We start from the raw sequence: 13,581 nt of genomic DNA, 5'->3' as shown, positions 1-13,581 counted from the left end.
TGCTGACACCCCCTACACTGTTCTACAAACGAATAGCCCCTGCACACTGACCTACAAACTGCTGACCCTATCCTCTGCCTTGGTGACCCCCTGTACACTGTCCTACGAACCTCCCAGCCTCTGCTCCCCTGACATTTTTTACAGCATCCTCACATCAGTCAAGCTAGATACAGCCCTGTTAGACAAGCAGATTAACATTTGTGAAGGGATCCCTCAGTATACAATAACTTTTCCAACAAGTTCTCTTGCAATTATCGTTAATATTAGTTGAATTGGAGGAAACGCTGACTCATCTATAGCTAATATAGTGGTAAAGCCCCCCCCCCCCCCCCGCTGTAAAAAGAGCTCATCTCCTGCAATGCATTGTGTTAGCATATGAAGAATTTGACTGGCGTCACTGTAATGTAGGTTGTAGGTGGAATTCCAGGCCAAAGTAGGACTGACCAGAACTTGTCCACCAATCTACATTATTTTGAAGAATGAGGAAACTAATAAGGTTTAATTGCATGAACAGAAAAGTGTGCTCTTCACAGAGTAATTTGAGAGAGTGAGAGAGATCTGCTGAATATCTTCCACTCTGCTGAAATGGGGACATTGACGGTACTCTTGCTCCTAGCCATAGGTAAGTAGCTCACCTAAAATTCTGCACTAACCTAAAGCTTCACGGGGGGCTGCCTAACGAAAAAAGATAAGCAATGGAGGTTATTTACCAAAGGCAAATCCACTTTGCACTGAAAGTGCACTTGGAAGTGCAGTCGCTCAAAATCTAAGGGGTAGATCTGAAATGAGGGGAAGCTCTGCTGATTTTATCATCCAATCTTGTACAAGCTAAAATGCTGTTTTTTTTTTATTTTCCTTACATGTCCCCCTCGGATCTACAGCGACTGCACTTCCAAATGCACTTGCAGTGCAAAGTGGATTTTCCTTTAGTAAATAACCCCCCAATGGTCGTTGTAAATTGGAGCTGCAACGAGCTGCCAATTATTAAAACCTAGGAACTCTCTGTCTATACTGTCTTTGACTTAAGGATACCTGGGATCATTATAACTAGGGAGGAGTGGAGGGATTTCAGTTAAAATGATCTTGCCGCAAAATGACTGATTCCGCCGTTGGTGAAATTTTGCTGAAGTGGGCATTTTACCCATTACGCTTCTTAGGTAATTGATATAAAATAAGATAATCTACTTTTTTTATTTTATTTAGAAGATTTGAAGACTTCCGCGATCATTGTAACTGAGTGATTTTTAGTTAGAAGTTAAACATGAGAATAGCCTCAAAAGGTGGGATTTTAAGGGCAATAAAAAATATACATACAAATTAAATTTCGAAATTTTTATGTATATTTTTTATTGCTCTTAAAATCCCACCTTTTGAGGCTATTCGTATATTATCAAGGGATGGTGGCAATCTATGTGTGCGGCCCCATGAATCAACAAAATTATCAGAAGTTAAACATAATAGACATCTGCCTTTGGTCACCTTAACTATATATCCTCAATCTGTAGAACTGGTTTTAGTAGTTTTTCACTTATGTTGGTAAAAAAAAAAAAAAAAAAAAACAGACTGGTTGGGAGAGACATTTATGGCTGAGAAGTTATTCGGAGCTTTCAGTGGTAATATAATGAGAAACAAGAATATTCTGCTTATAACTCTTTAGGTTCCAAAAAAGGACGCCTATGGTCCTCAACACAGTGAATCTCTTTTATAGAATACTTTGTATCCAACGAGAACCTTTATTCATTTCTACGTTAAGAGGAAACCAAGCCTGTGTTTCGTATATGGGGTACATTTGGTTGGTTATATATAGTAAAAAAAAAAGTATGTAAAAAATGAAAAAGATCATCTTTGCCAAGATTTTCAGGCAGTTGAAGCTCTTTATTCAATAATTAAATATGAGACCTCAACTCCCTGAAAACCTTTAAGATGACTCCTCCTCGGGGCACCTCTGCCACAAATGCTGTCTGTTTTTTTTAGTAAGCTTTCTTTTACAATAGTATGTGACTGTATGGGACATTGGAATGTCTCAAAGATATTAATCAGGGTGTATTGGGAGTAGACATGTGCACTGCCGAAAAATTAGTTTTTTTTTTTTTTTTTCGCTTTTCGGGTCATTTGTTATGATCACAATTTGTAAATTCAAAAAAAAATCGGAAATTTGAAAAAACAAAACAAAAAAAAAGGAAATTCGTAGATGAAAAAATCGAAAATAATAACTAATAATAACTTAACTATTACTAACTATTATATTTGTAAAGGAAATTTGTAAGTTCTGTATATAAATGGATTCTATTTTGTATGCACTGCACACTGCCCTCACTGTGCACACGGCACTAATAATGTTTTTATAGAAACAAAAACACTAAAGCGCAAATATGGATATTAAGTGAAATGTGCCTAAATGAAAACAGCTGCGAACACTCCAAAATGGCCAGTCATCCAAATGATTATACTGTATATAGAGATAAATAGTGTTGCGCTAGAATCAATATTCCACCTGTGAAACTGAAAGTGCTAAGTGCAAGATATCGCAAAAACAACTGATTGCCGTAAAAAATTGTAATATTTAATGGGGGGGGAGAGGAAAAGCCCCCCAAAAAACTCCCCTGCTCCTTCAAGATATATAAGCGTGATTTCAAAGAAATAAATAAATATCAATAATTACCATGTGAATACATAAAGTGTGAAATGCATATATATATATATTTAATTAATTACTAATATCTGGTGTTGCGAAATAGTGCATAAATTCATATATGCCTGGGAAGATTACCAAAAACCAGTGTACCAATTGATAAATTAATGTAAAGATATGAATATATATATATATATATTTATGTACATAAATTAATTAATTAAATATATATAAATATCGGTATACAATAAATTAAAATTAAATTAAATAAGGTGAAAAAAAAAAAAACAGCCAATAGGCTATATTTAGTAATACATATAAGTTGATCTCAAATTATTGTGTCTTAGAGGAAAATAGTACTTTTCCAGTATAGGCAGCAATATAACAAGTAACCACCACTCCTGAGCGTGTTAAAACTAGTGATGGCCGAACGGTTCGCCCGGCGGTCGCTTCGTGGCGAATTTCGGCTGTTCGCGGTCCGCCCGTTCGGCGGACTATTGGCGCCGTTCGCCCGGCGGACTTCCGTGTTTTAACTGTGTAAAAGAACTTTGACCTGATGACACATCCATCATGGGGTACAGGACAGCCTATTGAGACATTACAGCACATGGACACTTGGACATTCCCCCTAACCTATAAATACACCCGATCCGGTGGCCATTTTACATTCTTTCTTCTGTCACTATAGGGAAAGGTTGCTGTGTGGAGTAGGGAGAGAAAAATCGCTAGCTATTTGGTACACAAAAGTTCTTTTCAGGACTGGTATAGGTGTTAGGTGTATATAGGTTTGCTGTGCTACTGATTGTTGCAGCAGCCTGAGTGTCTTTTGTCAGTTTAGAGAAAGGGACAGAACGCTGTGTGCTGCTGTAGGGACAGCCAGATTAGTCATCATCATTAGCTGTTACTATCAGGTCCACAAAAGTGCTATTCCAGTAACCAGTTATTGTTCCAGCAGCCTCTGTTTTGCCAGTTTATATAGGGACAGGCAGGAAGCAGTGTGTCAGGCAGTGAGGGTCAGTTTAAACAGTAGCTGTTACTATGAGTTCCACAAAGGTTCTTTTCAGGACTGGTATGGTAATAGGCTTGTACACGTATAATATTCTTTCTTCCAAATATAGAAAGAATATTATACTTGACTGCTGCCCTTCTGCTGCAGTCTGCTAATCATTCACAACTCACTTGTTCCACAAAGCTCTTTATCAGGACTGGTAACTTGGTCTGTGTAGGGTGCTACAGTACATAGGGTTGAGTGAGGTACAGTCTGCTATTCTATAAGGACTGGTATCGGTCCACAATACATAGGGTTGAGGTGCACTACTGCTGACCGCTGCCCTATACTGCAGCAGTCCTTCATTGGTATAGGGACTGACGTACAGTCTGCTAATCACTCACACACAACCTACTTGGTCCACAAAAGTCCTTATAAGGACTGGTAACTTGGTCTAGGGTGCTACAGTACATAGGGTTGAGTGAGGTACAGTCTGCTATTCTATAAGGACTGGTATCGGTCCACAATACATAAGGTTGAGGTGCACTACTGCTGACCGCTGCCCTATACTGCAGCAGTCCTTCATTGGTATAGGGACTGACGTACAGTCTGCTAATCACTCACACACAACCTACTTGGTCCACAAAAGTCCTTATAAGGACTGGTAACTTGGTCTAGGGTGCTACAGTACATAGGGTTGAGTGAGGTACAGTCTGCTATTCTATAAGGACTGGTATCGGTCCACAATACATAGGGTTGAGGTGCACTACTGCTGACCGCTGCCCTATACTGCAGCAGTCCTTCATTGGTATAGGGACTGAGAGCTTTGTCACAGGGTCATTTAAAAAATGACAGGCAGAGGAAGAGGCAGGCCCTTCCGCAGGGGTGGTAGGGGTAGGGCAGGAGCAACAGGCTTGAGCCAAAGTGGGAAGTTGCAGAAGGTGCGTTCAATTACTTTAAAGGACGCACCAGACTTGGTTGAATGGCTCGCTCAGCCTTACTCTTCTGCACCCTCCTCATCCTCTCGATCTGCACCCTCTTCTTCACTCTCTGCTATGTGCACCCCAAAGACACTACCACCAACAACACAACCACATACCTTCCGCTTGAGTCACAGGAATTATTTTCCGATCCATATCAAGAGGACATTTCTGATGCGCAGCCACTCTTGGTATTGGATCAGGAAGAGGAGGTAGCAACAACCGCTACTCAGCAGTCTGACGACAGTACCCAGATCAGCCCAAGGAGGAGGTTGGTCCCCGGTGTTGCTGCCTACTCCGAGATCTCTACTTATAGCGGTGGGGAAGGTGACATTGATGATGACGTGTCTAGTGATGTCACGTGGTTGCCCACAAGAGAGGAAGAGGAGGGGAGTTCAGAGGGAGATATGGACCAGCAGATAGGGAGGAGAAGCAACAATAACTTACATTGCACAGGAGGGACAAAGCAGACTGCAAATGTATCAGGAGCGAGTCATCGACCATGTACGGTCACATCTGGCGCTCCCAGTACACCGGCACATGGCTCCGCAGTGTGGGCTTTTTTTAACGTGTCCGCTGCTGACAATAGCGTTGCCATCTGCAATCTTTGTCAGAACTCATAGCCCGCCAACTACTGCCATATAAACTGGTGGACTCGGAGGCCTTTCGCAAATTTGTGGCCATTGGAACACCACAATGGAAGGTCCCAGGAAGGAAGTATTTCTCAGAGAAGGGCATCCCAGACCTATATGGCCATGTTCAGCGGCAAGTGAATGTATCTCTGGCACACAGTGTCGGTGCCAAGATACATCTGACCACAGACACGTGGTCTAGCAAACACGGGCAGGGAAGGTATATTACTTTTACTGCCCACTGAGTGAACCTTATGACGACCGTCAAGCATGTAACCCGTGGCACCCGTGTAGATTTGGTTTTACCGCCACGGATTGCATGCAGGCCTGACTCTTCTTCTCCTCCTCCTCCTACTCCATCCTCCTCCCTCTCCTCCTCAGCTGACTCCTCCTTTTCCGCTGCTAGCGTGTCTTCCGCTGCGCCGCCCAAGCTCCCCAGAACCTATTCGACATGCCAGGTGAGACGTTGCCATGCCGTGCTGCGTCTGTTGTGCCTGGAAGCCAAGAGCCACACTGGCCCGGCACTCCTTTCAGCTTTGCGTTCACAGGCAGATCAGTGGCTAACACCGCTCAATTTGACAGTTGGAAAAGTGGTGTGTGACAACGGTGCCAATCTGTTTAGCGCATTGAAACAGGGCAAAATCACGCACGTGCCATGCATGGCACACGTCTTAAACTTGGTCGTGCAGCGATTCGTTGTCAAATACCCTGGGGTCCAGGACATCTTGCGGCAGGCAAGGAAAATCTCAGGCCATTTCAGAAGATCTTACACGGCCATGGCTCGCCTTGCTGACATTCAGCGGCGACACAATCTGCCGGTCAGACGTCTTATTTGCGATTGCCCGACGCGATGGAACTCAACCTTCTATATGCTTGATAGGCTGCTCCAGCAGAAACGTGCAGTTAACGTCTACCTGTATGAACTCTGCGGCAGAACCGGTTCTGGGGAGCTTGGATTTTTTTCACCGCGCCAGTGGCTGCTCATGCGCGATGCATGCAGACTTCTGCGCCCATTTGAGGAGATCACCAAACTGGTCAGTCGCAGCCATGGCGCCATCAGTGACATGGTACCTTATGCCTTCTTTATGGCGCGTGCATTGCGTCGTGTCATTGATCAAGCTGTGGAGGAGCAGGAGCCGGAAGATGAGGAAGTCGCAATGCTGGATGAATTCCCAGGGGGGGCTACTCTATCTGAGACAAGTCAACAACAGGAGTCTGAAGAGGAGTCAGAGGAGGATGGTGCCGGGGCGGATGAGGAGGAGCAAGAAGAGCATGCTTTAAACCTCTCTGGGATCCCTGTTGTGTGTGGATGGGGAGAGGAGAATGAAGAGGATGACATTATCCTGGATGATGAGCAGGAGCCAGGCCACCACACCACTTCCACTTTAGTGCAAATGGGGGCCTTCATGCTCCAGTGTTTTATTAGGGACCCCATATAAAAAGCATAAGGGTCAAGAACCAGTACTGGGTGGCAACATACTTAGACCCCTGGTACAAACACAAAATGGTGGCAATGTTACCGCCGTCACAGAGGGCTGTCAGAATGCAGCACTTCCAGGCCTTGCTTTCAGAAATGCTGCATTCTACTTTTGCGTGCACTGGCAGAGGTGCAATTCCCACTCCCAGAGAAGGAGTTGCGGGTACCAATCCAACAGCGCCTGCAAGAAGAGGCCGGTTTGAAGATGTGTTGGTGACTTCGGATATGAGGTCATTCTTTCAGCCAACCCATCGACAGGTGTCATCCGGATCCAGCATCAGGGATCGCCTAGACCGTCAGGTGTCCAACTACATCGGGTTAACGGTCGATGTGGACGCTCTGAGGAGTGATGAACCCCTGGACTACTGGGTGGGCAGGCTTGACCTCTGGCCAGAGCTTGCCCAATTTGCAATCGAACTGTTGGCTTGCCCCTCATCCAGTGTCCTGTCCGAAAGGACGTTCAGCGCAGCAGGGGGGATCGTGACCGATAAGCGTACTCGCCTAGCTCACGACAGTGTTAACTACCTCAGATTTCTAAAAATAAATGAGGCATGGATCTCGGAGGAATTCAACACATGTGACCAGTAGACCATGTATATGTCTATAAACAATTTTTTTAAACGAGCACACAGACCTTCTTTCTTAATTTGGCTCACTTCCTTGTCCAAAAAAAGCACACCGTACTATATGCCCGGACCCCCCTCTTTGAAGAGATTGAGCGGTGTCATATTTCTACTGGGGCTGCTTATTATGAGGGGCTCCCACCATCCCTGTGCTGTGCTGACATCCTCCTGGGGCTGTACCTCTGCTGTGCATATTATGAGGGGCTCCCACCATCCCTGTGCTGTGCTGACTTCCTCCTGGGGCTGTACCTCTGCTGTGCATATTTTGAGGTGCTCCCACCATCCCTGTGCTATGCTCATTATGAGGGGCTCCCACCATCCCTGTGCTATGCTGACTTCCTCCTGGGGCTGCTTATTATGAGGGGCTCCCATCATCCCTGTGCTATGCTGACTTCCTCCTGGGGCTGCTTACGGTGCAGGTGTCAGTGCTGTATATCACGGTGCTGATGTCAGTGCTCTCTGTCACGGTGCTGCTGTCAGTGCTGTATATCTCGGTGCTGGTGTGAGTGCTTTATGCCACGCTGCTGATCTCAGTGCTCTCTATCATGGTGCTGCTGTCAGTGCTGTATATCACGGTGCTGGTGTGAGTGCTTTATGTCACGCTGCTGATGTCAGTGCTCTCTATCATGGTGCCGTTTTCAGATGACTCTATCACGGTGCAGGTGTCTTTGCTGTATGTCACGCTGCTGATGTCAGTGCTCTGTATCACGGTGCTGCTGTCCGATGACTCTATCACGGTGCAGGTGTCATTGCTGTATGTGACGCTGCTGGTGATCATCGCCTGCACCCTCTTGTTTGCCTACCCTGGTCCCTGACCTTCCCTCTCCTCCATTGCCTTCATGCGCTCCACAGTCCTGAATTGTCAGAACAATTTTCCATATAAAAAAAGAATGCTTGTAGTTGTCGATCCCAGATTCACCTCATACATGTGTTATGTCATTGGCCATGTGGTGGGACTATGTTTGCACAGCTAATAATTATTTTGTGGCTGCAAATTTGACCTATAGGTTTGCAAAGTTCGCCTCCCATTGAAGTCAATGGGGACCGCCGCGAACGTTCCGGTTCCCGACCTATCAGCCGCGTTCGCGGTCCGCGTTCGCGAAACGTCCCGTCGGAAGTTCGTCCATCACTAGTTAAAACTTCCAGCCTGATAGAGATATCCCGAGATAAACTTCACCTTAATCCTATCCAATTATTCGGGTAGAGTGGTGAGATAAGGGGATAACCCTGCTGCTCCACTCAAAGAAGGGTATAAATTCATGGGAGACAAAGGAAAAATAGTATCATCGCGTAATGCTCCTAATATTATTATTATTATTATTAGTATTAACGATTTATACAGCGCCAACAGTTTACGCAGCGCTTTACAATGTATAGGGGAGACAACACAATTACAGTACAATACAAAAGGTACAGGAGGGCCCGGCTGGTAGAGCTTACATTCTAAAGGGAGGGGGTGGTGGTACAAAAGGTAATAGCTGCAGAGAATGATTTGATGGGGGAGGCTCTGGAGAGTTTGTTTAGACATGTGCATTTAGTTTCGTTACGAATCGAAATTCGGACGAATTTTCATTATTCGGACATTCGGCTGCATCCGAATTATCAAACGGAATTCAAATCAAATTCGAAAAATGACATTTTGCGACCCGACTTTGGAGCCCTATAACTCGGGGTCACTTGGAGCTAGAAACTAACAAACAAACACAATAGAACTAGCACTACAACATATCCAAATTTGGGGTTTCTAGCAGCAAGTGACCCCGAGATATGTGGCCCCAAAGTCAGGTCAAAAAATGTCAAGCACTTTTGTGCAGCAGAGAATTACATTTTGCGACCTGAATTTGGGGCCACATATCTCAGGGTCACTTATAGCTAGAAACACCAAATTTGGTATGCAAAAACAATAGAACTAGCACTACAACATATCCAAATTGTTATACGTGGCCCCAAATACGTGGCCCCAAATTCGGGTCGCAAAATGTCATTCTCTTCTGCAGAAAAGTAATATAAATGAAATAAGATGTGTGTGTTTTTTTTGCACTGGTACACTGCAAGTATGAGAAGTTGATGTGACAGATATATATATAAATAACTAACCATCTTCCAAAATGTACAATTCAAATAGAAAAGATTAGAAAAAAATATAATTTAATAGAATAAAATAGAAAGAGTATACAACCATTTTCTGAAATTCAAATTTCAAATAGAATAAATTTGAATTTCGAATAGTATGAATTCAAAATTTTTAATTAATTAATTTTAAATTTGGATAGAAAAGATCATAATAAAATAGAAAATAGACTAAAAAAATGATAGAACAGAACAGAATAGAATATATTATATTTTATTCTGTTCTATTCTATTGTTTTTCTACTCTATTCTTTTATATTCTATTAAAATCTTTTATATTAAAATCAAAATCATTATATACTAAATTCGAATTTTGGAAGATGGTGGTTTTATAATATATATATATTTCTTTCCGACATTCGAATTTCGTATAGAATGAATTGGAAATGTTGGAAATATATATATATATATATATATATATATATATATATAACATTCTTTCGAAATTCGAATTTAGTATATAATGATTTTGATTTTAACAGAAAAGATTTTAATAGAATATAAAAGAATAGACTAGAAAAACAATAGAACAGAACAGAATAAAATATAATATATTCTATTCTGTTCTGTTCTATCGTTTTTCTAGTCTATTTTCTATTTTATTATAATCTTTTCTATCCAAATTTAAAATTAATTAATTTAAAAATTTGAATTCATACTATTCGAAATTCAAATTTATTCTATTCAAATTTGAATTTCAGAAGATGGTTGTATATTCTTTCTATTTTATTCTATTCAATTTTTTTTTCTATTCTGTTCTAATCTTTTCGATTTGAATTAGAAATTTTGGAAGATGGTTAGTTACTTATACTTACTTATATATATCTGTCACATCAACTTTTCATACTTGCAGTGTACCAGTGCAAAAAAACACACACATCTTATTTCATTTATATTTATGGTATCAATGAAGTTGTCAGCATGCCTGATTGAAGAAGTCACAGATGTCGATCACAAGGCAAGTGCATATGTTGTATGTCATTGTCCACTTGCCAAAAGTTGTGTATTGTATTGGTCCACTTGCCACGTCACCTGCCACAAGTTGTGTATTGTCCACTTGCCACGTCACCTGCCACATGTTGTCTATTTTCCACTTGCCACGACACCTGCCACAAGTGCCACGTGACCGGCCACGAGTGCCACGTGACCGGCCACGAGTGCCACGTGACCTGACACGAGTGCCACGTGACTGGCCACAAGTGCCACGTGACCTGACACAAGTGCCATGTGGCCTGACACGAGTGCCACGTGACCTGACACGAGTGCCACGTGACCCGCCACGAGTGCCACGTGACTTAACATGAGTGCCATGTGACCAAGTTGTGGATTGTCCACTTGCCACGTCACCTGCCACCAAGCAACCCCAGATATGGGCAATATGAAAGTACTTTTCTGCAGCAGAGAATGACATTTTGCGACCTGAATTTGGGGCCACATATCTCGGGGTCACTTATAGCTAGAAACACCAAATTTGGTATGCAAACACAATAGAACTAGCACTACAACATATCCAAATTTGGGGTTCTAGCACTAAGTGACCCCAAGATACATGGCCCTAAAGTCGGGTCGCAAAATATTTTCGAATCCGGTTGAAATAGTTTCGAATGCGGTTGAAATAATTGTGAATCATGTTGAAATCATTTCAAATTCGGTAGAAATATTTTCGAATTTGGTTGAAATATTTTCGAATGTGACCGATTTTTCAAATTCAGCAGAAAACTGAACGAAATACAAAAACAAATTTAAAGAATTTAACTAATAAAACTAAACGAAATTAATTAATTAACAAATTAAAAGGAAGCGAAACTAAACATTTTTTTTTCCTTTTGCACATGTCTAAGTTTAATATTAAACACTAAGGTTCAGCATTAAAACCACTCACATATGTTGAAATAATAAAAGCGCTTTTAGAAGAGAGAATGGTCAGACATCACAGTTTGTATCTGCAGCCTTCACACTGCCAAGCACTATTGTGCGTTGTCACAGGCTCCTCTCCCTTACGCATTACGTCACTGTCACGTGACTTTTTCTAAGTTGTTTTTTGCGATATCTTGCACTTAGCACTTTCAGTTTTATAGGTGGAATATTGATTCTAGCGCAACACTATTTATCTTGACTAATAATGTTTTCATTACATGTTTGCATTCTTTCGAGTCCTGATTAGAATTAGCCTGCCTATGTTACACCCTTTGTTACTATAAACATACAATTGTAATATTAATTTGATATCTACGTAATCATGTGTATAAAAACCTTCAGTTGCGTCATATGACATCCTCCCAGAACGTGCCTCTCCCGTTGCCGCAGGGTCACGCAGCAGTGTGATCTGTCACTGGCTGTGTCCACTGGACACAGCCAATGATTGATCACTGTACCGGCCCCTCTGCCAGTACCATGCGATTGCTGTGACCAATCACAGCAGATAACAATTGTAAACAATGGATAGCTTCTTTTCATGCCATCCATTGTATACAATCACAGCTAATCACAACAAAAGACAATGAATGAACCAGTTTCATTTAGTAAAAATGGTTGCTTCTACCAATGAAATTCACTGATATAAGCAATCATAATGTGTAAAAAATAAAAAATCCTAAACACTTCCCCAGAGTAGTACAATGTTACTATGGTAACCATATTGATCTGGTCACAGTGTGTTAGAAAAAAAAATCGTAAAACAAAAATGTGATAAAAAAGAAGGAGAATTGAACAAAAAGTACAACTATTTTGTTTTTTTGTTTATCTACATATTGTCACCAGTTATTGTCCCTGATCATTACTACACCAGTTATATAATAGCGCTATACTGCCCCGTGACATAATGTAAAAAAAAATATGTGATTTAAAAAAAAAAAAAAAATTCTTCATTTTTCAAAAAATTGTGACAAATAAATTACAACCTCAAAAAACTCACCACGCCTCTTACTAAATACATTGGACTGTCTACTTTCAAAAAATGGTAATTTGGGGGGGGGGGGGGGGGGGTATTTGTACTGTCCTAGAGTTTTCAGGCCTCAAGAAATTAGATCGGCCATCAGTATATCAGGATTGATCCATTTTCAGACATATACCATAGTTTGTGGACTTTAACTTTCCTACAGATTAAATAATAACTACACACACAAAAAAAAAAAAAGCTAAAGAAAAGAAAACAAATGTTAAAGTTTAAAAAATTCAATAAAAAAAATAATTTAAAAGTGTTCCTTTTTACATACTGTCACCAGTCAGCATCATTAATCCTCATCACGTCAGTCATATGATCATGCTGTACTGAACTGGTAACAGTATGTTAACAAAAAAAAACATGTATTTCATTTCTTTATTTTCCAAAGGATTGTGACAAAAAATTACAACTTCAGAAAAAAAAAACTCACCATGCCTCTTACTGAATACCTCAAACTGACTACTTTTCAAAAAGGGGTCATTTAAGGGGTATTTATAGGTTGTCAGTACATCAGGATTAATCAATTCATCAAAATATTATCAAATAAACTCTATATACCATAGTTTGTAGACTATAACTTTCACACAGACTAAATAATATACACTGATTTGGGTTATGTTTACCAAAGAAATGTAGCAGAATACATGTTGTTCTAAATTTATTAACCACTTCGTGCCCACGCTATAGCCAAAAGACGGCTGCAGCGCAGACGCTAACTGCTGGGAGGGCGTCCCTGGATGTCCTACCTTTAACTTTCCCTCTGCGCGCCTTCGCGGGCGCACATAGGGGAAGTTCTGTGCTGGCCGTGTCCCACGGACACAGCCAGTCACAGATCGCTGTAAACGGCCAATCACAGCGGCCGTTTACAGCATGATCGACGTGCCCAATGAGAGATGATCTCATATGTAAACATATGAGATCATCTCTCATCGCTGGCTTTTCCTCCTCACACAGACAGCGTGTGAGGAAGGAGAGATGAACCGCTGCATCTCTGCAGCGGTCAGTGTAAATAAATAAATAAAAAAATATAAAATAAAATAAAAATACAGTGCCCATCTGTCCCCACTGCCACCTGTCCCCACTGCCCCCACTGAAATCTGCCCCCACTGCCACCTGTCAGTGCCATCTGCCCCCACTGCCACCTGTCATCAGTGCCATCTGTCCCCAGTGCCATC

At 41.7% G+C, this 13,581-nt stretch overlaps 1 protein-coding gene across 2 annotated transcripts in view; it reads left to right on the top strand.

Moving 5' to 3' along the window:
• The first annotated feature begins 523 nt into the window (after positions 1–523).
• The window catches only part of LOC143923419 (serine protease 33-like), a 200,118-nt gene continuing 187,060 nt past the window's right edge, over positions 524–13,581 (top strand). The window contains exon 1 of one of the 2 annotated variants that reach the window (XM_077447078.1): positions 524–622. In XM_077447078.1, the coding sequence (XP_077303204.1) occupies positions 586–622 (37 nt within the window). In that variant the 5' untranslated portion in view covers positions 524–585. The remainder of the gene's footprint in view (positions 623–13,581) is intronic. The other variant, XM_077447076.1, reaches the window with a different exon arrangement.

The sequence above is a fragment of the Lithobates pipiens genome, unplaced genomic scaffold (assembly GCF_037356315.1).
Source record: "Lithobates pipiens isolate NorthernLeopardFrog02 unplaced genomic scaffold, aLitPip1_a1.2 Scaffold_22, whole genome shotgun sequence".
Classification (NCBI taxonomy): domain Eukaryota; kingdom Metazoa; phylum Chordata; class Amphibia; order Anura; family Ranidae; genus Lithobates; species Lithobates pipiens.
Note: the sequence above shows the minus strand (reverse complement) of the source record. Positions and strands in the feature narration are given on the sequence as shown.